General features: G+C 44.9%; 1 protein-coding gene across 4 annotated transcripts in view; it reads left to right on the top strand.

Annotated features, from left to right (window-relative positions):
- Positions 1-2532: 2532 nt before the first annotated feature.
- Positions 2533-26677, top strand: part of Fam13c (family with sequence similarity 13 member C) — a 95585-nt gene continuing 71440 nt past the window's right edge. Inside the window, exons 1-4 of one of the 4 annotated variants that reach the window (XM_057794371.1) lie at positions 2533-2551; positions 3387-3425; positions 10822-10878; positions 12881-13079. In XM_057794371.1, coding sequence (XP_057650354.1) covers positions 13005-13079 — 75 coding nt within the window. In that variant the 5' untranslated portion in view covers positions 2533-2551; positions 3387-3425; positions 10822-10878; positions 12881-13004. Of the gene's footprint in view, positions 2552-3027; positions 3249-3275; positions 3426-10821; positions 10879-12880; positions 13080-26677 lie in introns of those variants that run through there. The other 3 variants (XM_057794370.1, XM_057794368.1, XM_057794369.1) reach the window with 3 other exon arrangements.

Consider the following 26677-nt stretch of genomic DNA (forward strand, 5'->3'; position numbering starts at 1 on the left):
GCACCATTCGTAAACCTGTTGGCCACCCAACAGCCAGTTTGTTTCTCTTCCAAACTTCATGTTTACATGTTGCTTATTATAACAATAGAACAAAGATAAAACTGGCCTTTATTGACTGTTGAAATGTTTTTTAAATTTCTTGGTGCCAAGAATGCCATTTAGTCTTTGAAAGAACTCATGAGACAGATTATATCTGTATCCAAGAACAAGGAAAGTGAGTCATAAGGTAATATTTTTTGTTGTTTTTTTATTTTTGATTAAACTACCAGTAAGTGGTTTGTCTTTATCTTGACCTTGTAGATTTCTTTCTCCTGTGCCACATGAGTGCTCTGGTCAGTATATTAGAATGAAAACAGTGTAATGAAGAAACTATTGGGACTAAGTATGAAATTCGTATGTCCACCTTTAGAAAACATGGAGAACTGGAACTTTAACGTGCAGATGAGTTAACCATACTCAAATCTAGCCTCTTGTTTCCCCCTTATTCTTTTGTACACTGTGCATCTTATCTATTATATACACATATACATATTTATACCGAAGGCTTCAGGTTAACTAGGACTGCATCCGACACAGGGTTAAGTATGTGTATCATTTGTTCATCATTCATTAGTTCACTAAACAAAGCCAGGTAGTGTTTTCTCAGAACCCTCCGGTAGGTATAATATTAACTGGTGTGCTGAACCTGAGCATTTATTTCACTGGTCTTTTAATGAGTTTGAGAAACAAATCAACTGAGTACATTTGTTGTCTCCTTTTATTCTCAACGGGTCCACATTATTTTGCCTACCTATATTCTGTTTCAAAGTTGAAAACATACTAGAGTTTTATTTGCTCTTTAAATTTATTATCTCTCTCCTTTTAAAAATGTGTTTTGACCACGTTACATAAAACCATAGGGAAGTCTGGACCCTGTCTCTGCCCTGGGAAATCCTCGAGTTTCCTTAGAGATCCCAGTGATAATTATTATTTTTTCTTCTCCTTTTGAATTTTCCCTGTTGTTCAGATAAACCTAGGGCCTCCGAACCAACCTTCTGTGCTCTCCACCAGTCTTGTGCATTCCAAGGTGAATAGGACATCTCATTTAAAAAGGTACTGGAAAACCACTTACGAAAACAAATATCGGATCTAAGATGAGGACAACTTAAGAATAGGATGAGTGGTAAAACCTGAAGTGGTTTCTTGCACACCGCTAAATGGCAGGCTTTTATTCTGGGGTTTCAGCCATAATACACTGTGCCAGTCGGTTGCCATTCTTCTGTATGAGTAGATCTTAAAAGCTATTCTGGGTCCTTTCTGCTCACGGGTTGCAGGGAACTCATTTTCCCTTCCCTCTGGGCATTATTGAATATCTGGATTTATGGCGTGCATTTATTAGTTCATCTTATTTTCAATGGGTGCACACCATTTGGACAATAAGTTCTGTTTCTCAGTTACAAGCATTGTTCCTTCCTGTCTTAGATGGATCCCTGGAGTTGTGTATACGCCTGGACCACTCAGAATGGACCCCTCTAAGCTAAAGAGCCTTTGGGAAATAGACAGTCTTCAGATCTGTGGACAGGAAGATACTCCGTGGTTAGACTCCACGTTACCATAAACACGGTGAAGTGTGCCATTTAGAACCTAGTTCCATGAGCCGGTTATGATTAAGAATGTGTGTGTCCTTCGACAAGCAAGGAATCAATACTTCAGAATCTGTTTAACCTGCAGAATTAATATCGAAGGTCACTTTAAGCTTTTATTTGGCCAATCTAAAAATATTTGCAGATCAGAGAGTAAAACTGCATAAAAGAAAAAAACCAACTTAATGGAAACCTTTTTGTTGTTGTTGTTTTTCTCTGAAACTTTCATTTTTATCCCCCAAGTACAAACAGGAAAAGTTAAAAATGGAACTTAAAAAAAAAAAAAAACCAAAAAACTGTGTGCACACATCAGAGATGAATGGAGCTGCTCCTTGATCCATTTTACAGGCATTTAGAAAGAAGGTTCTTTGGGTTAGATGCACAATTCACTCATGTCCTTCATGCGGTGAAATGACAAAGAGGTTATCTTTGCATCTGGACAGACAGAGAAGAATGTTCCTGTTAACAGGCCAGGGGGCTATGGCTAGGCTCTATGCAATGACACAGCCAAGTCCACATAAGTCGGCCCTTCTGGGGCATTAACTAGCCCTTGGGTGGACCTTTAAACTTTGACTCAGTGTGACCCTGGAAGGCGAGCCTCCTCCTCCTTTTTTCCAAAATTTCGAGGCAGTTTAAATTTTAATTGAATTTTCTTTTTAATGAGGTCAGTTGTTATAAAGTAAGTCATCAGTTTGGTTACAGAGTTAGGCCACCAGGTCATCTGTTCCTGGCAGGGAACTCTTATTTCAAAATCCAGAGACCTGTCTTTCACAGTTGTCTGTTTATTTCAAGTCAAGGTCAACATGGCAGGAGACATGAAGGGGGCAGGACAAACATCCCTCAAGCAAGAATAAGGCGGGATGGGGGTGGGGCTCGCTGACTTTCCTTCCCCCCCAAAGGAGCAGCCTCCATCCAAGGGAACTGCGTTTGTGAGTTCTGCACTCTATCCTTTGTCAAGGTGCCTGGGGTATGAGAGTCCCGCCTTCTCCTCTTGCACGGTGTCCTAGGTACCAGCTAAGGCCTGGAAAGCATTCGATACTCGCCCTGCGTAGACTCATTTACAGCTGTGTGGTCCTGAGCAGAGCGCTTCCTCCAGCGAAATGAAATAACCAGAGCGCAGTCAGACCTGTGGGGATGCAGCCGGCCCTTTGGAGCGTCTTTTGTTCTAGGCAATAAAAACCACCACACAGTGAAAATAAGACAAGACTCAGCATTCATCTCCCTCTCCCCTTCTCGATCTCTCCTTGCTTTTTTCTGGGCGATGGATTCATCTTTGCGCGTTTGCATCCTCCGGGTGGGGTGGGGGCTGGGGAGGTAACTAGCCATGGGAGGCGGGCATTGCATACACTGGGGCGCGGTGCGGGATGAGGAGGGGAGGTATCCATATTGCCCGCCCAGGCTGAGGTAGCAAGCTCAAGCCACTTGGACTCCTTGCAGCTCCTAGCTGGCTACCCGGGTTGCGCGGAGCCTCTCTAGGTTCCTGCAGCTCCAACCTCGGATTTCACGCCGCCGCGCCCCGCCCCATCGTCCCCGCAGCCTCGCGGGCTGCTGGGCTTTGTGGTTCGCCGGTGCCGCTGGGCCCCTGCTGGGGGTGTCGTCAGGAGCATGTGCAGACAGCAGCCCAAGGTAGAGAGAGCGTGCCGGGCAAGCCCTGAGACTTGCCTGGCAATGCCATGTTTGTGTGCGTGCTCTAACTCGGGGAGAGCAATTAGGGAGACGGCTCCCCGGCCGGACTTGGCTAATGTTTTCTTGTTTCTGTTTCAGCCTTCAGGATAATTCCTTCGGCAGCGCCGCTGTAACTGAGTAAGTGATTCTTGTCATTACAATCGACTTGCATGCTTGTTTCCGAAGCAACTGTGGTGAAGGTACCCACCGTCTCCAGCCCCTCTTCCCAGGCGATGCATTGTCTCCTGGAACCTGGGACTGCGAGGCTGGCGGGGGCCCACAAACCTCTCTCACAGGTTGCAGCCAGTATTTTAGCAGCAGTATGTGGGGGTATGGTGTGTGTGTGGGGGGGTAGGTATTAAACCTAACTGATTACTGGGGGAGGCTCTGTGTTCCAAGATATGCAATCTTGGAGCTTAGCTTTTTTTTTTTTTTTTTTTTTTTTTTTTTTTTTAATCTATGTGACATGTCAGAAAGGAAGCTTGGTTTTATTTTGCCAACATGCGTGTCAGTTTTCATGGCATGCGTGCGGTGTACGTCGACCCCCAACTAGATGGATGCGAGAGGACTGGAGGTTAATTCTATCACGTTTAAACAGGGGAAACTTATCGTCCCTCCGTGTGTACAGGTTTTTGAGACACGGTGCGGTAAACTTTTCTAGATGCCTTTTGTCATTTTTTTTTTCTCGTCTGACCTCAATAATATGACTAGAGAAATGCCTTACCTGATGCTTAGGGCAACTAACAACAAACTGGAGGGTGGGGAGTGGTGTTTTATTCAAGGCCAGCCCACATAGGTTTTTTGTTTGTTTGTTTGTTTGTTTTGATATTTATAGTGCTTCATTTTTATTCTGGTCATCTCTTCCTTATTATTTTCTTGAGACTATAATCTATCTATTTATATATATATATATCAGAAATTAATGTGAAGTATATTTTTCTGGCACTATACGTGATATTTACATATAGCTGGGTGTATAAACTATATGGATCCCACTTAGCCGTCTTATCATAGGGACATTCGTGTTTACTTTGGGGATCTTTGGTTAAAAGTCACTCTGGAAAAGCTTTGCAAGAAAGTGTGTGCAAAGTTGTGTATTCTGCTACTTAAAAACATTGCGCGTTTCAAACAGAAGCCACAAGTTGACTTGGGAGCTATTTGGGAGATACCTGGACAGTGCATAAAGCATCCTCTGGGTTTTGGAGTCTACCATTGTTGCAGGTACTTGGAGAGGAAGGCCCAAGGTTCCACTGTGCTCCCTGGGGCCTCATTCCCAATTGTCTTTGCTCATCTGTTTGGTTTGCTGTTGTCATAGGGACCCACTTTGAGCACCCCTAAGTGGGGGTCTCTTTAAAAGGAAGACCAGGTAAACTTTCCAAGGTGCACTATGGCCTGCTCTCTGGGACAGTGGTAGCCACATTGCTTTGCCACTTTGCCTCTCTATAAAAGGCTGAGAGAAGAGGAGAGATACACCTGTGGACCAAAGATGAGGCCTGGGTTTCCTGGTTCAAGCAGTCAGATACCTACCTCTCTTTGCCCCGGCTGGACTTTCTGGCACTATGTGCTTTCTGGGCTTGATTCTCAGGTGCCTTATGTGGCTAGAGTCAGCCCCAGTCACAGGCCCAGGCACTTCACGATGGAGACATTTAGTTCCAGATTTCATATGAGTTGTGGGGTGTGTGTGTGTGTGTGTGTGTTGTGGTTAAATGCTGGGGAGACTGTCGTGTCTCATCCTTGGATACTCCCCAAGGAGTTCTGGTTGCATAAGATCACGTTGTTACTTTTAGCGAGGTGACAGCGGTTCCTTTTAAAAGGCTGTGAGTGGTGACTGAGAAGCCATCTGGCTAATACAAGAATCGAAGGCACTGAAAGGATACCCAAAGCGTCACAGGTCTGACAGGGCAGAGACCAGGGGCATCTTAAACCAGTGGTTGTCAAACGCAACATTGTTTTTTCTTCTCCCCTCAATATTATGAACCGTTCTTGGATCTGTGGGCACTAGATCCCTTAGCCAGCAGGAAGGAGGATGCTATCCCAAGGCACAGACGTAGCAGGTGCCCTGGAAGTGTTTGGTTGAGATGTTGGTGTACTCCGAGGATGTTTTGATGTTTCTGAGATGAGCAAATGTCCTCTACCTCCTGACGCCACCCTTCTCATTGCCTCCTCCCCACACCACTGAGAGCCTTTCTTTTTGGGTTGAGGTCTATGATAGTGAGCCCTATTAAAATGCAAGTGAAAAACCCTGTGTCTTGGAAGGTGTGTCCACATAGTCATTAGTGTTTCTAGTGTTTCCTATGAATTGTTTTATCAGGTAGTCCAATCTGAAAGGATGCTATTCGGCCAGTTTGTATGTGTGCATTTGTGTGTGTGTGTGTGTGTGTGTGTGCACACATGAGGGTGCCTGTGGAGGTCAGAGGTTAACGTCCTGTGTCTTCCTTTTATTTCATTGGAATTCATCTCTCACTGCACTTGGAGTTCATGGATGGATAGGACTGACGACTAATGAGTTCTGGGAATCCTTCTGTCTCCATTCACCCCAACCCTGGGGCTTTGGATGCACCACCACTCTGATGGACCCAGAGGACCCAGGTTCAATTCCCAGCATCCACATGGCAGCTCACAACTATCTGTCCAGTTCTAGAGACTCTGACAGCCTCATGCAGACATACATTCAGGCAAAAACCCAATGAACATGTCTTAGTTTGGGTTTCTATTCCTGTGAAGAGACACCACGACCACAGCAACTCTTATAAAGGAAAACATTTATTGGGGTGGCTTACAGTTTTAGAGGTTTAGTCCATTATATTCATGGTGGGACATGATGGTATAAAGACAGACATGGTGCTGGAGAAGGAGCTGAGAGCTCTACATTTTGATTCACAGGGAACAGGAAGAGAACTGAGACACTGGGTGTGGCTTGAGCATATATGAGACCTCAAAGCCCACCTCCACAGTGACACATTTCCTCCAACAAGGCCATACCTACTCCAAAGCTATACCTCCTGGTAGTGCCACTCCCTGTGAGTTTATGGGGGCCAATTATATTCAAAGGACCAAAGCATATAAAATAAAAATAGATAAAAAAATAAAAGTTTACAGTATGGGGCATACAAGAAGCCCTGGGTTTGATTTGAAGCACCAAATAAAACTGGGTGGTGATGGTGGTGAACTCCTGTAATCTCTGGCACTTGGTGGTAGAGGCAGGAGGATCAGAAGTTCAAGGTCATTTTTGGCTGCAGCAAAGTTTGAGGCCAGCCTGGATTACAAGAGACATCTCAAAAAACAAAACAAAACAAAACAAAAAAACCCCCCCAAAACCAAACCAAACAAACAAACAAAAAACGCAACGGGCAGCTGCCCCCAGAGGTTGACATTCTACCCTCAGAGCTGTGTGGGCAGAGGCAGGGCCAGGCTGCAGCCTGTTCTTCTCAGTCAGGTGTTTCCGAGAGCACTGATGCAGGAGGTTCTGGGACCACACTGCGGGAAATTCCCTGAGAGGGTTGCATCTCTGCAACTTTCCCTTCAGGGCTGTGGTGCTGCGGGGGAGGGGGAGGAGAGGAAACCATTTCTCTCTGCCAGTCCATCAAGTTGGGACCTCTCTTCCTGTTTAACTAGAGAAGATAACTTCTCATGGATTTGTCTTTAGCTTCCAGTCTCCTGCGCCTCTGGGAAAAGAGACTGACAATGTCATGTGACTTTTGTCTGTGGACTTGGTGATGTGGGGCAGGAACAAGCAAGGTTCCCTAGAGTAAAGCCTTGGAATCCTGGCAATAGCTTGGCTTCCTGGGACTGCGTTCTTTCTTAGCTGTCAGGCTGGCCTGAGAAGGTGCAGATGTCATGTGGGCTGGGAACTGTGCGCTCTTTTCTTTTGTTTGTGCTTGGCAGACTGAGCAAAGTAAAAGAGGGAGAAGAGAGACCACAGTTGGAGTTGTTGGGGAGATGTCTGAGCCATCCCAAGAGATGCGCTCTGACGGCTTGCCGAGGAGAGCTACCCAGAAGTCACTTGCTGGAAGTGTCTTTGACATTCTTTCCTTTTCACCATGACCAACCAGAAGGAAAACATTCTCTCTCACAGTTCAGTCACACATAGACGTGTGACTTCAGGGACTTCCAGAAAGCAGCCGTGAACCCTGTCAGTGCTGACATTTTCTATTTTGTCTAAAGCACACTGGCCGTAAAATGTGAGTGGTTAGCCACTTGGTGGCGGAGATCGCTGTGACAGCGCCCAATCGGAAGAACATCAGGACATTGCTACGTTATTGCAAGACTTGAAATGTCCTCTCATTGAATTCACACTTGTTAAAATATATACACAACATACCATGTTTCCAAACAGCTATTTCTGAATACACCATTCTGATGGACTATTTCTCTCTTTTGAGTCCATTTTTCAGTTAGTATCTAAAGTAACAGGTTTGTTTGTAGTATTAGCTTTAGTGGGTTGTTCCCCATCCCTCCTCTCATTCCTCTGCCCCTCCCCTTTCCATTCCACATCACGGGTTCTGTTCTTTTCCCCCTTATGGACTTTTTCTAGTTTCCCAACCTCAGCCCTACTCTCTCCTGCGTAAATACACATATATAAAACTTAGAAGTCAGGATCTACCTACGTAATGTTTGTTTTTCTGAGCCTAGGTTACCTTGATTAATATAATATTTTTGTTTTGAGGACCTAAGAGGGAGATCATAAAATGGATTGGCCTTTAAACTCTCCGTGTGGTATAACAGTATTGTTAGAGAACACCATGCCTGGGTCAGTTGGTCACTTAGTCTGAGTTAATGGTCTTCCAGAAATGGGGAGCCATGATTGTGGTTTCCTATAGCAGAATCCAGTTTCATAACCAGGCCGGCATTGTCCTTTTGTAGGACCCTCCTGGGCAAGGACAAAAATGAGATGCTGATTGGGTGGGGGTTGATGGTCCCTAGTAAAGTAATGGAGAATTCTGCCTTGCTCAGGAGCAGGGATGAACTCCAAGGCCGGTAAGGACATTGATTTCCACCGCTGGACCTATGGTCTTGAACTTGTGTGTCCTGAGCAGCAATTGGTGGTTGTTTAGGAGATATTTCTGCTCTACTAATTTGGTCTAGCCTGATGGACCAGAAGTCACCTGCTCTGGTGCTAAATTTCCATCCTTGGGCCATCGTGCTTAGAGGGAGAAACGATGATTTCCAGAGGAGAAACTTCCACGTCCTCAGGCAGCATGGCTGAACTCGGGGGCTGGGACTGGGGGCTGGAATTCTTAGAAGTGAGAAGTCTAGGTTTGTCATTGTGTGACTTTCTCTGTTTCACTCTCAGAAAACATTATCATTCACATTGAAAAGCCTCCGTGGTGAACTACGTTTGAATACTGATGATGGGGCCGCGTGTAAAACTTGGGAACTGAATTGCTATTTCTCATGAGATAAATAGAGTAGAGCTATTGGTAGTCAAAAACAGAAGAGAGCCAAGAGGCTTAGATTTTTCCATTAAAATGAGCATTTTGTTAACTCGACCAACTTTATTTTATTGCCACAGGGAACGGAATATTCTGTTAGATAAAGAGGGCTCAAGTCTGTAGGTGGCCTTTGTATAATTCACTACAAAAGCCATAATTTAAAAAGAGACTGTAAGTGAAGAGAACAGGAGCTTTCTTCAGTTAATTTGTGGACTAATTATACAGCATATCCAGTGATGAATATTTAAATATGTTATTTAATGTAGCATAAGCACTGTATTATATTTGTGCATATGTATTTGTTTGTTTTATTTTCGCCTACTCAACTACACTGAATATCTCGGAACAGGATCCAGATCCTTTGAAAACCTTGTATCCTTTAGAAATAATGTTACGTTGAGTATAGATATATCAAACGTGTCTGGATCAAGAACAGAAGCAGGGAAGAAGGGAGCCAGCACATGATAACTTCAATAGGAATTTGACGTTGCTATCACTTGTTTACCTCAGTGAACTGGACATTAAAATAGAGCACAGCGGTCAGTTCTTAACCTTAGAAAATGTAAGACACATTGGTCCAACTTTTCTCACTGCTGTGGCGTGACACCTTGACCGAAAACCACTTAACAAAGGGTTGATTTTGGCTCAGAATCTGAGGGACAGTCCATCGTAGTGGGCAAGGCGCCAGACAGGGGCTTGAGGAAGCGGATCACATCGCATCTTCTCTGGAAGCAGGAAGAGATGGATGTTGGTCCTCAGCTTACTTTCTCTCCGTCTCTAGACCCTGGAATGGTGCTGCCCACAATCAGGCTGGGTCTTTTCACATCAATTAACATACTCTAGAAACTTCCCTCAAGTTGGCGATTACAGTTAGCCATCACAGAAGGTGAATTGAGCACCTGGGAAGCAGTCGATGTTAATAGCCATCGGTTCCCTTGTTTAAACTCCTCGGTTATTCTGCCGAGGGAGCAGAGTCATCCACAATGCTGCACTTGGGAGCCATAGTGGTGTCCCTAGAAAAAGAACTGTCAACGTTTCTCTAAGTATAGTTATGGCTATAGCTGTTGCCTGCAACAAGAAACCAATTCAAAGGCTCTCAGATGCACAAAATACACCGGAACCAAAGGAGGAAGAGTAAACATTTATCCATTAAAATGAACATCGTTATAATGGTGTGTGTGTGGATCTGGCTGGGAAGGTTCCTGTTCAGTACTGGTACCTCCTGCTTTGGTCAGTGTGGGGTGGATGGAAATGGAAGATGGGAAAATGTTCCAGGCTGGGGCTGGGCGAGGCAGGATGAATGGCCGGGCAGTGGAACAGAGACTCCCTCTTACTTAGGGACAACACTCTTACTGTAGGTCCCCTTGGGGAGTAGTAGGGAACACCAGGGATTTTCTTTTTCTTTTTAATGTGGAAGAGCCAAGTCTTTTTCATCAGGTTAGTTAGGAAGTTCTGTGAAAAAGAGAACATCCAAGGCCAGTGGTTGCTGTTGTGGCATGGGGCACAGGACAGAGTGCCTGATGCAGAGGATTGTGGGATCTCTCTTGAGAGCAGTCCTCTTGGTGTCTGACCTCCTCCTGGGAGCATCTTGGTATTAGTGAGCTCTCACAGCTCCTTAGACCAGTGGTTCTCAACGACCCTTTCACAGGGGTTACCTAAGGCCATCTGCATATCACATGCTTACACTACAATCCATAACAGTAGCAAAATTAGTTACAAAGCAGTAAGCAACTAATTTTGACGGTTGGGGGTCACCAGGACATGAGGAGCTGTGTTAAAGGAGGAAGATTAAGAAGCACTGGCTTAGATGACATCTAAGCAGTGCCATGGAGGTGAAAAGTCAAAGCTGATTTGACGTTTTCAGCTCACGTGTTTTGACGGGCACATTGGTGTTGTATCGTGGCCTGGCAGACATCAGAAACTGGAGCTGGGTGTTTGTGGTTCTGTGTCCTTCGGGGAGACAGTGGTGAGGATCACCGTGTTACATAATTTTCTTATGAATTTTCTTAGAGTCGTGCTAATCTTAACACGACTCTAGATTACTGCCGCGTCTACCGAGGTAGACCTTTGTGTCTGACGCGCTGTTCTCCCTGTCGTCTCAGGTGTGAGGACGGCACGGTCTCTTTACATGAAGACGAGGACGACTGCTCTGGGCTCAGGTATGACCCGCCCTTCGTTCTGATTTGTGACAAGTGACCCTCTGGGTCTGGAGTCTCTTTTCGGAACCCAAACATCTTTTCTTCGAAGTGTGCTTCTGAGCCGAGTATTGCGGCGTGAGCTTTCCAGACCCTCAGAGCAGAACCTTGAACAGAAAACGTATCCATTAAATTTGACAATGCGCCCTCATCCTTAGTCACTAAACATGTATTGACTGTCTTGGACCCCGTTATGGAAGGTTCTGGATTTTGATCTGGATGAGGAACAAATGCTCCTGGAAAGGATGCTGTGGCTTTGTTTCCCTGGCAGGGACTTGAGTAGATGCATAATGCCCCACTTCACCTCGCTACAGGCAGTAGAATTCACTGGAATAAGCTAAGTTCCCAGCCCTGGCTTGCCTCTAATGTCTAAAGCCATTAGTGACATGGAAAAAAGTGATTGTTAACAACTGGGTCACCAGCACTGTCCCCCCGCCCCAGCTTCTTACCCTTACTTCTTTTTGTTGGCTATACCACCTGAGACTCAACTGGCAGATCACCAATCCTGGTGGCTTCTGCTCACCTCTACCCTCACCCCCTCAACAGCTTAGTGAGTTCAGTCATCACCTGCAGGAAGGTGTGTTGCGTGGTGGGTCTGGTGGGGGACCTTTCCTCCCTGGACTTCCCTCTCTGGCTTCATGTGTCTGAGAAGCTGGGGACTGTTGCTTCCTATTGTACCTTACCACAGTGCTTTCGTGGGTGCATGTGTTGAAAATGCCCAGGAAGTAGCTGCTTCTGGTGAATTGCCAGAGAGTAAGGTTGGTGATATTGACCATGCAAACCTTAGAATCTATGGCGAAGAATCCAATTCATACCCTCATTTCGTTATGGCTACGATTGCCTGTTTGCTAGCTCTATGGAAAGGAAAATGCTTAGAGATTTAAGCAAGGTAGATGGTTTCAGGGGAGAACATTAGGCTTTGGGCATGTTATATGGAACTTGGGCCATCCCTGCCAGAACTGAGTAGGGTGTATGAGTGTGAGACTGGGAATTGAACCTAGGACCTTGACTAGGCAAGGCATTAACCCTACCACTAAGCCATATCCCTAGCTCCCTCTTCCTTTCTTTTGCTTTTTGTTAGGAGACAGAGCTCACTACATCCCCAGGATGGAGTTCAGGTTTGACCTTCCTGCCTCAGCTTCTGAAGTTGCTGGGATGGCAGGCCTGTGCCATTCAGCAGTAACTCATCCCTGGGGGAACCCCCACATTGGTATCTTGTTCTATGTTGCATTCAAGACATTGCTCAAAGGCCCAGCTAGGGGAAATGCATCACCAGACTTAAAACTTATGTGGATGACTTGCTTCCTCTCCAAACGGAGCCATGTTGCAAACTCTCTTTGCCAATGGATAGGAAGCATCATGGCTAGAACCAAGAATTGGGTCCGAGAGACTGAGATCTCTTCGATGATTCTGGGAGTGTTTGAGTTGGTCTGTCTGCTGGGTAGGCCGCTTAACCACAGCACTTTCCAGTCTTAACCTGTAAATTTGGAATCTCAAGTACCTAGGCTGAAGGTTGTTATTGTGGGAGAGAAGGATACACAGTGAAAGCTGGGCGTCTTCAAGTGAAGACTTAGATGCACGGGAGGGGAGAGTGACAGGATGCATGGGGCTGTACTCAGTTGGCCCGAGGCCCTGGGTTCAATTCCTGGTACCGTATAAATCAGGCATGGTGGTACCTATCTGTAATCCTAGCACGTGGTGGGTGCAGGAGGAAAGATGGGATCCAAAGTTCAAGATCACCTTTGAATAATAGTGAGTTCAAGGCCAGTCTGAGACACAGGAGACCCTAACTTAAAAATTAAAAATAGAAATAAGAATGGCATTTGCATTTCTTGAGTTCTTAGGCTTATAAAATTTGCCCTTGCCTGGGTTCCCTCTGACTACAGCGTGGCAAATCTCATCAGCTCTTTTCATTACAGGTTTACCTGTGTTGGGTCTGTTCTAAATTGGGTCTTTCTTCTTGCAGAGATGAAAACAATAAAGAGAACTACCCACAGGTGGGGGCTCGAATAGACGAGCTTGCTCCGCCCTTGCACGAGGCCCAGCATGTGGAACAGACCCTGCTGCTGGATGGAGTGCTGAGACCCAGCATGGGTAACTTCAAGTCCCGGAAACCCAAGTCTATCCTCAGAGCTGAGAGTGGCCGGAACCACGGAGAAAGCCAGGTAAGACTCCACTATTGGGTCTTGGTTGTGGAAAGGCCTCCCCGGTTCGATGAGCAGAGTGGGCTCATTGCTGTACCGTCAGCCAGCGTGTATGTGCCCTGAGATATGGTGACATTTGACCTAGGGGTCAAACCCAGGACTTCATGTATTCTAGGCAAGCATCCTACTAACTGAGCTTCCCCCGATCCCTGCCCCAGCTCCAAACTGGCATTTTGTTGGTGTTGTTTTGTTTTTCGAGACAAGATTTCTCTGTGTAACATTCCTAGCTGTCCTGGAACCAGCTCTGGCTGGTCTGGAACTCAGAGAGATCCACCTGCCTCTGATTCCCGAGGAATTAAAGGTGTGCACGACCACCGCCCAGCCCCAAACTGCTTGCTTTTTATGTTTTTTATTTTTTTTATGATTTTTCAAGACAGGGTTTCTCCATGTAGCTTTTGATTTGGAGCCTGTCCTAGAACTCACTCTGTAGACCAGGCTGGTCTCGAACTCACAGAGATCCGCCTGCCTCTGATTCCCACCTACTGGGATTAAAGGCATGCAACACGACCACCCAGCCCCAAACTGGCGTTATTAAATGTGAGATTTTTATTGAAAGTTGCATTATATTCTTTGCTTGGCATTCGTGCAAGATGATGTAGCCTTTATGCAGACTTGGAGTCCTTTGACGAAAATTAGGAACCTCAGTTTGGTCTCAAGCTATTCTCCTTCAGCTAAAATGGTGTGGCTTTGGATGCACAGCTATGCACGTTGTACTGTGTTGTATTTGGATGTAATATTTGGGTTTCTAAAGTCAATAAATATTAAAATGGATGATGAATGAGTTTACTTTCCTAGTACTTTGCTAATAAGTTTATATGCATATAAATGTGTTTTTTCTTTTGGAGACAATTTTCCTATGTAGCTCAGGCTAGCCTCAAACTCACTACCTTCCCACCTCAGCCCCCCCAAGTGCTGGATGACAGACAGGTACCATCACCACCACTCTTGGTTGATTTTTTTTTTTTTCTTTTTGAGACAGGGTTTCTCTGTAGCTTTGGAGCCTGTCCTGGAACTAGCTCTTGTAGACTAGGCTGGTCTCGAACTCACAGAGATCCGCCTGCCTCTGCCTCCTGAGTGCTGGGATTAAAGGCGTGCGCCACCATCGCCCGGCTCTTGGTTGATATTTTAAAAGCTTAATTTTTTTTTCCTCTAGAAATACAGTAAAGAAAATAATCCTCTAATCAAAAAGTCCCCGATAAATCATGTCCTTAGAAGATACTAAATAAGTGTGACCTTTCACAATCCTACTAGGAAGTCCCTTTCTGAACTGCAAAGTTACATTTGTGATATGGTAAACATAACCTTTGGAACATGGTTGTTCCATGTTAGTTGGGTTTGCTAACACTTAGTCACCTAAAAAGTAATGCAGGAGGCTCAAGGTGGGCTGGGTTAATTGCGTCTTGCTATCGGGTCCAGTTTGCAAACTGATATCAGGTCATCTTCTGTTAGAACAGCCTTGGCAGGGTAGATTATTTGACTTGATTCCTTGTGCCTTTGCAGTTTTAGACGGTCGGCGTTGCGACCTCTGGTTAGGACCTTTGTTTTCTGGTGAGGTGCAAATACCCGTTGCATTGCGAAGCTGAGAGATTATTCCCCTAAGCTCAGACTTTCCTTGTGGAGAGAGGCAGGCACATGAAATAGCCCTCGTTTCTGATAGGCTCGAGGTTCTAAATCCATGGCAGCATCTCCCTGCGAAAGAGGCTGGGCTGGGGATGCAGATTCTGAACTGACTAGTCCTAGGTGGTGGGATGGGGGAGGGATGGGGTGGGGAGAGGGGGCCATCTTATCTGACATCTTCTACTTGGTCACCTATGAGGCTTCAGGGTGGCCAAGCCACTCCTCCTCAGTGCCTTCCTTCTTGCTGTTCTCTAGTGTGGCCTCAAAGAAATGACACTGTCATCACTTGTAATGAGGTGGCAATGGGCCATGTAATTCCTGGCCTGTTGCTGATTATAAGGAAGGTTATGGGAGTGGATAAGCAGGCAGAGGCTCTCCTCAGAAGGCTGCACTGCAGTCCTGGTTGGAAGGTAGGCTTCCTAGGAGAAGTTAAATGCCCTGTTCTGATTTACCCAGCTTCATTCGCTGATACAAGGTTGCAGGCAGGGTGTTGGCTGCAAAATAGATTTTCCCAGTCATACATCCTGGTTAAGGGAAGACAGTTTATTATTGAACATATACAGATAGGCCCATTGTGGTGAAAAATTATGTATGTGGCGTGAACTGCATGGGTTGGGAACAGAGGGTCAGAGTCTGAGCCATCATTTTTAAATGTTTCTTCTCGGTTCATATAAACACTGTGTGCTATATTGTTAGGGGTTAAAGGTCGGTAAAATTGACAGAGGAAGTCTTATCTTTTCAGAAAATAGAAAATCAAAATGCTAAATGAATAACTATGACGAAATCTCCCTGATCAGCCCACTGGGTCTTTATTTCTTGTTCCTTCTAGTAGTCTTGGGTTGGCTATGTCGTGGAGCCATCAGCTTTTTGCTTGAAGTTTTAAAAACCCTGCTGTGGTCCACTGATGTCACTAGGGGTCTGTCACCCTCCGTCTGTCGTCTTCGAAGCGTCAATTGCTTGAACTATCTCGTTCTTCACCACGGGCATGCTTGAGATCAGTTTTGGTCAAAGACACAAACTGACTAAGTACAACCTTAAGCCAATTCTGGGAGACCAACAACTGTCTGTAGACGACAGAAACTGGAGGAGCTGTGACAAACTGATCCCCAATAATTTTGAAATCTCAAAGTCTGCATACCCATCACACCAGCAATGTGAAAAAGATACTTATCAAAATTAGAAAGAGTGCCTTGAAGGATGATAATGAAGGCTATTGTCAAGGAGCTGGGCAGCATAGCTTCTGATTTTTTTTTTTTAATAAAAAATGGATGGGCATAGTTCTTACACAGGGCAGAAAAATACCTTAGTCTACAACCTGATCCTAGTGAAACAATACACTAGGCAGGGAATAGGTCTGTAATTTTTTTTATTAAGCTCCATAGGCCATCTGCCTTGCTTTTAGCTAGGATATAATTGGGAAAGAATCCATTATGCAACTAGCATTTTGTCTGTGTTGTTACATTTGAGAATGAAGTTCATTGAATCAGATAGAACAGGCCACTTAGTCCTTCAGGGACCGTGACTTCTGATGTAATATGAGCTACAGTACAACCCCCCCCATCTGATAACCAGTGGCTTAGTTGACTTAGATTCAAATAAAAAAGGCTACACAGGTTTACACAGTATCTGTGATTATCGCTGATCACACTTGGCCTTGGCTGTCTCGTGTAATGCCCCATCATGGCTTGGATAAATGTAGACAGAGCTATCTCACAAGGGTTTGGGTTGCAAGGCAAAAGTGACAGCCACGAGTTTTACCTCACGCTGTGGTGGAGAGTTCTGTGTGTAAGACTGTGGGTTCTTTGGAAGAGGGCTGGATCTGAGCATCCTTTCGCAACCGCGAATCCTGCCTGATGCTTCTGGCCTCAGAAAAGCCACTGAGTTCTAACTGCTTGTTTGTGGGATTTTCATTGCCCCAAAGCACCCATGAAAACCTACAGGAGCTAGCTTTTTTAAATTGAAAAGCGTTGTTCTGGAAGCTGAAGCGCCTCCCCGTAGGCCTATGGTTGCTGCGGGTTCAGAGTTTTCTGTTCATGAAGTTGGAATGCACAGCTCTAAAGTTGCTCGGCAGTTGGATCCTAATCAGAGTGTTGGACTTGGGGAAAGTGAGGCCCCTAGCGATAGTGGACAGTGTGGCTTAATCCCCCACTTTTCTTGCCTTTCTCTCAATAACCTCCATTTTCAGATGTAGCAGGTCCCCTTTGATGGGTCATGTTCATATGTTACTTTGAGCATCCTTCTCTCTTGACCTTGGCCACAGGCATGAGAAGGAAGTGGAGAAAGAGGATCTGGAGGTCATCTTTGTGTATGAAAGTTTCAGATTTGCCTCCTATTTAAATGATTCAGGAGGGGAAGGATTGGGTGTATTAACTGATAGAAGACCAAGAACCATGGAGAGAGTGGAGGTCTGGCCTCTAAGAAGCTGAAGCTTTTGAGATGAGAATGTCTATTTGAGCTATGGTTTTCCTTTGCGTTTGCTTATTCCTTTCTCTCCTAAACAAGTTATGTGGGGAAAAGCATGACTTGGACAAGGTCCCCTGAAGGAGTGGTCGCCTGAAAAGCCAAGTTTTGGGGTAACAGTAAAATTCCTTGATATGGTTAAAGTCAAAGCAAGATGTGCCCCTCTCTTCTCATCCTAAACCCTGGTCCGACTGGAACCCAGGACCAGCATGTTCCTGTTTAGAGTATCTAATCAGAGAGCAAACATTTCTTCCCAAGGAGGGGCACTGACTCAGTGCATGGATTATCCATCCCAGTGTTTTGTGAAAAATTAAAAGTGCTTGTTTTGAGTGTTGTAGAGATCAGAACAACCATCCTCCATAACATGATGTGGGAGGACTAAACCTGGATGGCACAAGCCACTTCCTGTGTTGGCGCTTTCAGCTGTCCAGAGGCCATTCAGTTTTAGTGCTGGGAGCTGGGAGTCTTGTCTTCCTCACCCCTCACCATCTGGCTCCAGGCTGCACCCCATCCATATGTCCTCCCCTCTGGTGGCTATTTTAACAGAATACGAAAAGTAGGAGGCTCTGAGGAGAGCTTTTCTGCAGTGAGTTGTGGGCTGCCAGCCTCTTGCTAACCCACTTCCTTGGGGAGACCAGCTGTTTGGTCTGGCATACGGAAGCCTCGAGTTTCTCCCATTTGGCTGCAGGAGGGTTGTTAACAGGCTGGCACGTGATCCAGATCTGCTTGTGAGTTTTTCGTTTTCATCCTTCTGCAGAAAAAAAAAACTTTAAATACTTTCAGGCAAAATAACCTTTTAAATATTTACTGCATTTCTCTTTTTGGAAGGTAGAGTTCTTATTGCAATCGACTCTAAATTAGAAGAAAGATAGTTTTCATTCTCTGCCACTGTCCTCTGCCATCACAAATCACAAAAATGCTCTCTCCAGCTATGGGTCTATTTTCTTCTTCCTGAGTATGTCAGTGAGCATGGGCACACTATGGTTCCCTCATTTGCTTTGGGTGTTGGTCTTCACTCGTGGTTTCTGTTACATTATTTCTCACATATTATTTCACAGCGCCAGTATAGATGTTTTACTTCAACTCCTGCTGCAGCATAGATTTTCTGTGAGCTCTTACTTACAGAAAAGAGAAGTGGACCTTTGGTCTATTTTCCTAGTTTTTGTTCTCTCTGATTGGAGGGAGATAGAAGTGGTGATTCAGTGGCACAGAGCTCTGACAAGTGAAGCCAGCAGGTTGGTGTTTAGTTTACTGGCGTCCTATGATAGGTGATCAACTTCATAAGCTTATCTTTTAATTAACAGTGTCTTAAGTCTTGAAGCTGATGGAAGGTGTTTCTAGAAAGGAACCTAGGATGTCTGTAAACTAATTTCGTCATGTTTTCAAGGTAGACAAATACATTATTCTGAATGATGTGAAGGAACCTGAAGAGATAAGCTTCATTGATTCCTTATGCATTAACTCTGAGAAATGTAAAAATCGAAGGAAAAAAAAAGATACTCATGGAATGTCATTCAAAATGAAATAACCGAGCCGAAGGTTGTAAGTTCGCCATCAATGGGAATCTGAGAAATGGGTTTACGGTGCGAGGAGCCACATCAGCTTAGGGTTGCAATGCAAGTTTCAGGATTTCCTTTAAAAGATGCAAAAGAGTAACTGGAGTTACAGCTCAGGGCTAGAGAGCTGGCAGCTGAGGGTGTGAGAGACCCTGGCTCTATCCGTAACCCCCGCCTCTCTTACACACACACACACACACACACACACACACACACACACCCCACGTGCAATCATGCAGAACAGGGATGTACTGATGGTATAGCTGAGTGGAGCCATAGAGAATAGTGAGGACTTAACTCCATGTACACACTGCCTGGAATAGTTAACAGAGAGGCAGATTACTCCCACAAAGAGCAACTGTTAAAGTTTCCCCCTTTGCCCCATTATATATATTTGTACATGTAAATAAAATCTAATTTTTTTTGGATCTTCTTTATGTAGTTACAGTTTCTATATTGCAATAACCATGTAAATTCAACCTACAGTGAAGAATGATCAGTGCTTGAAAGAAGGGGGTCTCCTCTGTGTGGCTGCTCCATTGCACCGCGATCCCTCCATTAGCTTCCAGATTTGGTGCTTTCCCTCAAGGGTCCTTCAATAAATCCCAGAGATGAACATGTGAGTAACAGTGTACTGATGGAGTAAAGTGAATGGCCTGTGGGTACACCGACGGGTTATATTGGTTGTCAGCTTGATTGGGCATGTCTATGAGGCGTTATCTAGATTAAGGTATGAAGACCCACCCTAAATGCTCCCATTGGTTAACTGGATAAGAAGGAGAAAGTTGGTTGGAGACCAGTCCTCATCTCTTTCTGCTCGCCTGTCACCTAGCTGGTTGCATCACATGACTGGCCACCTCACGCTCCTGCTTCCCCAACTTCTCCATCATGATGGACTGAACCCTCAAACTGCGAGTCCAAATCAACTCTTCCTTATTGTGGCTTCAGTCAGGTGTCCTATCACCCACAGTAACACAAGTAGCTGATTGGGGTGCAGATGGATAGACGTTCATGTGCCTCCTTAAGTATGGACTTCGTATGTGACAGGAAATCGAAGTCACTTTTTTAATATACCTTTTCTAGTTTTGCAAGATGCAGATGATCAAATTTCTCTTCAGAGGTTTTTGAGGGTTAGAAGGTGTGAGGGACATAGCTCAGTATCTCAGCACTTGTCTAACACACAGAAACCCTGGGGTCAATCCCTACATGTTAAAAATAACACAGGTAAGATATAGACTTACATGTTCAGCAACTTTTAGGGGTGAGGTCCAAGCGGTGTATAGGATGCTTTATTTTCATTTGACTGGGTATACATTCAACCCCACTAAATGAAGAATCCTGCATTGAACTAGGCCAGTAACCCAACGAACGACCTGGAACCTTAGTGATTTAGGCCCACAAAGACACACTTTTCACACCTTCTATGTGGCTCTTATTGATTGGTGGAAGGGATCCTGTTAATGGAAGTCAACCAGTAAGCTCTGTTTAGAAACAATACTTCTGGCTTGGGAGTCTCCGAGAAAAAGGATCTAGAGGCTCCTATGCCAACAACTCAAAGCTCTGGGGCTCTACAGAATTTGTATTCTCTCATAATTAATTGTGCAGAGCTGGTCACGTGCTACCCTGCTAATTACAACCCTGTAACGCACTGGACCAGGAAGTGACACCCTACACTATGGAGCTGGGCACAGGGAAGGAGTGACGGCCAGCAGCACACAGACTTTCACATTGTTTATCCAAAGGAGTCTCTAATGCAAAGGAGACTTTGTTAATCGGTCTTCCCCCACTTCTGCTCTATGAAAATACAGAAGTATTAATGAAGCTAATGCCAAGGATTAGAAGAAAAGAACACCGACTAGCCTTGTTGTTCTATTGTATTGTTTGAACAGGAGCGCAGGTTTTCTGCAGCATCCCATCAATTAAACCCTCCTGTTATTATTTCGAGGAACAAGATAAGTTGGTCTAGTTTCCATTCCTCTCCATTGCAATGTGACATGTTAGAGCCCATGTCCATTAACTTTGATGTCTTATTTAGAGGGCAGAAAGTGGTTTTACTCTTGTAGAAGAGAGTCACTTTGGGTCATGGCAACTTTTGGAATAGGGACAGTTCTGGGGGTGTGTCATATATTCTGCAGAATTTGTGTGTGTGTGTGTGTGTGTGTGTGTGTGTGTGTGTGTGTGTATGTAATTTTGAGACAGAGTTTCTTTGTGTAGTCCTGGATGTCTTGGAACTACTCTGTAGACCAAGCTGGTCTTGAATTTACAGAGATCCGCCTGCTTCTACCTCCTGAGTGCTGGGATTAAAGGTGTGCGCCACCACCGCCCAACTTAGAAGCATTTTTAAATTTGTTCTAAAAAGATTACCTATAGGACGATAATATGACCATTTGTATATTTGTCTAATGTGAGAGGTGGGCTCCTGCTTATATACATGTGACAGTCCACACCCTCCTGTACTTAGCGGCATGGCCAAGAGCAGATTCTTCTTTCTCCAAGATAAGATGATGGTCTGGTAAGGGCTGGCAAAGCCTGTTCTGGGACTCAGAAGAAAACCTGTTTAGAAAGCCCGGATAGCAGAAAAATAATGAGCTGACGTTTTGGGCAACTAAGACTTGCCAGTCTAAACGTTGTCAAACATGGTTAGAGATGACTGCGAGGCTGTGTCAACTGTACGCCTGCAGTTTGGGACTCTGAGCTTTCTGGAAAGGTATAGTTGCCAGATGAAATACAGAATGACTTACTAAATTTGAATTGCAGATCAATAATATTTTTAGAATAAATGCAATCTAAATATTGTCCGCTATGGACTTAAAGTACTTAACATAAACTCAAGGTTTATCTGAAATTTAAATTCAGCTGAGAATCCTATATTTTATTTGCTATCTCTGGGAGTCCATCAGGAGTAAGGAGCATGGTATTTGACCAAGCTGTTTTCTCGCAGGGTACACATGTGTAATTGTGCCTCTGTCACTCCAGACCTACCAGAAAACAACATTTTTTTATTAGGGGCTGGAGAGATGGCTGATTGGTTAGAAGTCCTTGCTGCTCTTGCAGAGGACCCAGATTCAGATTCTAGCACCGCATTGTGCAGCTCACAACTGCCTGGAAGTCACTCAAAGCAGTGTCTGTGTCTGACACCTTCTTTTGGCCTCTTGAGGGCGCTGCACTTACATATGCATAAAATAAAATCTTTATAAACAGTTTGTTTATCTTTTGAGGATAAAGGTGGTCTAGAAATGGTACTCAACAGTTTGTTGAAATCAAGACTTGTTCCGGCGTTTGTTTTCTCGGTAGGGTTTGGATTACATAAATACCCAGGGGGAAACCTGCCAACACTGTCAGGGTGAGGAGGTATCCAGAGGGGTTGAAACTCTTTATCCAGAGATTTTAGGTCGCCCTTCTTATAGGATCCGCCTAGCCTAGGTGGTAGCTACGATGACGCAGTAAGAAGGCTGAGTTTCATGAGGAACTTCTATGTTAAAATGATAAAAAGTGACACAGTTTCTGCCCCAGAAAAATGGTTCCCTGCTTTGTACTAATCCTAGTGAAGATAAGCAAGCAGCCAGCCAGTGCTTGGTGGCTTAGAAAACCGTGGCTTTTCACTGAGGCTCGCGTTGTGTGCACGTTCGCGTGTGAGGACTGCTGAACTTTTTGAAGCATTGTTGTCCCGTAGCTGCCTCCGGTGCAGCTATCTGATTGATGTTTGTGATCATGGTGGGACTTACCCTTCTCATCCAGTGAAACCCCGACTTTGTTTTCTAATAAATCTTCTTGTCATCCACGACCCTGGTGTCTTTATTGCTTCATAAGCCGTAGTCACCATTTAGGGATTTTTGTGTAGAGACAGGGCTGGGAAACGGCCCATGTGTTCCTTACAATGCTGAATTGCAGTGTTTGAATTGCTGGCTGGTAATGTCACGGGCCAGGGAAAGTTCCGGTAGCAAAGGGTCATGCAGGTATCAGATTTGTGGGACGTTTAGCTGCAACTAACATTAAACCCCAACAGGGAAACTCAAAACAAGGTTTAGAGCGAGGTCGGTTTGCAAGCTTGGCATAAGGTTGTGCTTGGCTGTTTAGGGTGTTTTCATCCAGAAAATGCTGGCCATTCTTAAGTATGACCCAGCAGAATTAGATGCCCAGGGACATCCTTGGCTGCTACAGTTTGTGGCTTCATGGAGGACATGGTTCCAGTCCGCCTCCTTTTCCTGTAAGCAGCGTCTTTGTCACTCTAGGGAAACTGACAGCTGACTCAGAAATGCCTGCAGCCACCTAGAGACCAAGGGTGCCAAATGCTATAACTACTCATTAATGTTTAATTAACAAGATTCACTGTGGCATCTCTATATATGCATGCCCGGTCCATTAATCCTGTCCAGTTTCCTTTCCCCTACCTTCTCCCTTCGCTCTCTTCCGGTAGCTCTTGTTCTGTTGTGTTTGCACATTTGGGAGAAAATGTGACAGTTATCTTTCTGTGTGGTGTATTTCACTTAATGTAGTATCTTTTGGTTCCATTTTTCCTTCAAAGGACACCATTTTGCTCATTGTGTATTTATACTTTCCTCCCCACCCATGTGTTGTTGGCACATATAGGCTCATTTCATATCACGGCCATTCTGAATAGCACTGTAGTAAGCATGGGAATCACCTTTCTTTTAATTTAATAATTTAGTCTTATCTATTACATACAGGGACTTTGACGACTCTGATCTTTTCTACCTGTGAAGAAAATAAAAAGCAAGCAAGCAAAAGACAAACAATAATAATAATAATAATAATAATAATAATAATAAAAGAAACAAAAACCCCTCTGTTAAATTGCTAAAGCTCTTACCCATTTTGCTAAACAAACAAACAAAATCCCCAAATCCAAAACCCCAACAGCATGTTGTTGTAATAAGAGTAGCGGGGCTGCGTCCCCGGCACCCAGCCGCCCGCATGGCTAGCTTATGCCCCGAAATAATTACACGGAAACTGTATTCTTTTAAACATTGCCTGGCCCATTAGTTTCGGCCTCTCATTGGCTAGCTCTTACATATTGATCTAACCCATTTCTAATATTTTGTGTAGTACCACGAGCTGGCTTACCAGGGAGAATCTTAACCTGCGTCTGTCTGGAGTGGGAGAATCATGGCGACTCCTTACTCGGCTTCTTTCTCCCAGCATTTTGTTTTGTTTACTCTGCCTATCTAATTTTCTGTCCTATTAGGGCCAAGCAGTTTTCTTTATTAATTGAAAGTAATTCCTCCATCAGCATGGGGAATTTGGAATCATTTCTGGTGGGGGCAATGTCTGCAGGAACAAGGGTTGGCGATGGGAGGAGCCGGTGGGCCACGTGCTGAGTCAGAATCATGGCGACTCCAGAGGGCGCTGTTCAGTCAAGCCAGTAACAGGTAGTCAGTTTGCTATGTGTAGATTGGGGCGGTATGTTGGTTGGTACTGGTCGTTTGGCGACACTGAGACGTGCTAGGAGATGAGCAAAGCACACCGCTGTCCTGAGGGATTCTGCAGGCAGCGCCATCCCTAGACATAGTAAAGGGAAGGAAGAAGAAAGTCGCTGGTGCGGAAATTCAGCCTCCCTGCTCTCTGGCCGCCCGTGACACGAGCTGTCCTCACCACTGTGTCATCCCTGCTGCATGCCAAATAAACTCACCTTCCTCTCAGGTTGTTTGCCAGGGAAGGAAGTCACCTCACAGCGATGCAAAGTGACCAGTGCTGGTGGCCTCAAGGTAGACTCAGCGGGAAGCGGTGTGCAGCGGGAGGCTGCGGGGCTGTGTCCCGCCACCCGGCTAGCTTTACCCAAAATAATTACACGGAAACTGTATTTTTTTAAACACTGTGTGACCCATTAGTTATAACCTCTTATTGGCTAGCTCTTACATATTGATCTAACCCATTTCTAATAATCTGTGTAGAAACACGAGCTGGCTTACCAGGAAAGATCTTAACCTGCGTCTGTCTGGAGTGGGAGAATCATGGCGACTTCCTGACTCGGCTTTTTTTTTTTTTTTTTTTTTTTAGCATTCTGTTCTGTCTATTCCGCCTACCTAATTTTCTGTCCTATCAGGGCCAAGCAGTTTTCTTTATTAATTAACCAATGAAAGCAACAGATAAATACAAGACCCACCTCCATCATTTCCTCCATCAGTCGCGGAGGCTCAAGATGGATCTGTCAGAGGCTCTAATCTCTGGGCAGGAGGCACAAAATTCTGATTCTAAACGTCACGAAAGTCTTTGTAATCTCCATTTAATTTTTTTTTTCAAAACTGGTTGCTACCATAATTGTTAATCATTATTTTACTTTCCTAACGTGAACATTCAGGATTGGAGTTCAAGTTTTAAAATGACCCAACCGGAGTTTACCATGGTATCTGCTTATGGGATGAGAGCCTCTGAAGACACAAATTGCTTTCAGAGTTGGTTTACGTTGGCTGCCTCTGACTCATGGTCTAGGAGGTTTCTATGACTCATCTCAGAGACTTCTGGTGCTGCGGGCATCTCTGCACCTGCTCCATCTTGACACTAGCTTCTACTCGGTATGTCTGTGGGCAGCCTTGTCCTGGGTGTCAGAAGCAATAACTCATTTAATTCTCATGACTACCCCTGGAGGTACATTGGGTCTCATAGTCCTTTTTTACAGCAGAGGAAATGGAAGTCATTTGCTCCTGGCCGTAGCAAGTGAATGAGCGGCTGAGAGGTTCCCTAGATGCTGTTGTCTTTTTATCCTGGTGGTTGCATTAAAAGCTGGCTTGGGCTGATTATTGATCTGGAGGATGCATTAAGCGTGACAAGGAGCTATCCATACCCACAGCAAATGGTCTCCACAGGATGCTCACATGTCTAGAACCTTGGGGGGATAGAGGCTGCTGAACTGAAGAGAAAGTTTCCGAAAGGCTAGATTTAAGTTAAAAGAATTTAACTCATTTTCTCCTTAATGGGGATGGCTATTTTGTTATCATGAATGTCTGTGAGCCTCATGCATGCCTGGTGCCTACAGAGGTCAGAAGAAGGTGTCAGATACCCTGGAAGTGGACTTAGAGATGGTTGTAAGCTACCCTGTGGGTGCTAGGAATTGAACCCAGGTCTTCTGGAATTGTGGCCAGTGCTTTTAACTACTGAGCCATCTCTCCAGTCCCAAGGTCTAATTTTTAATAGGGAGATCCATTGCAGGTGAGCCTCTATGTGTTTGTTGCAAAGAGAGGGGGCAGGAATAGAGAGATATTTTAGTGCTCTCAAAGAGCCTTTGTAGCATGCAAGTGCTCTGGTTTGAGAGTTCGGAGGCATTATGGGAGTACTCATGTCTCTGGTAGTGAGCAGGACTGTCCTGTTTAAGTGTGGCACAGGAACAGGACATAGCAAGATGTGTCTCTGTCTCTCGCGTGCTGTGGGTGACTCTGCTTGTTTTATGCTGCTATCTGGGCAAGCTGACAGGTTGCTAGTTGGTCACTAGAGTTTAAGAAATTGTATTGAGGATGAAGAATAAGCTATGAAGTAGTTGGTGACTAGATAGAACAAGGGACCTTTAAGGTCTGGCTTCCTTAAAATTACAGATGTTGATGACATATTGCTCTGGGTATTGATTTACTGTCATCTTGGGCTATGGTGGGATAGCAAACTGCAAAGCTCATTAACATTAAATCTAGGTTTTGAACTACTGTAACATCCCTGGGCACTCTCTCTCTCTCTGCTCCTACGACATAGGCTATCTCTTCACAAGATGCCCGGAAACCCTGTTGTTACCATGATGCAAAGAGATGAGATTGGTGCTTGTCCCTGGAGCAGGCTTCTAATTCAGCCAGGAAGAGACAATGATATTCATAGTGGTGACTTTCCTGTCACAGGGGTGGGATATTGTTTGCATTTGGATCCTGGAGTGACACCCTGGGGACCTATCTGTAAAACGAGGGATGACAGCACCCACTTGTAAGT

The sequence above is a fragment of the Chionomys nivalis genome, chromosome 19 (assembly GCF_950005125.1).
Source record: "Chionomys nivalis chromosome 19, mChiNiv1.1, whole genome shotgun sequence".
Taxonomy (NCBI): Eukaryota; Metazoa; Chordata; class Mammalia; order Rodentia; family Cricetidae; genus Chionomys; species Chionomys nivalis.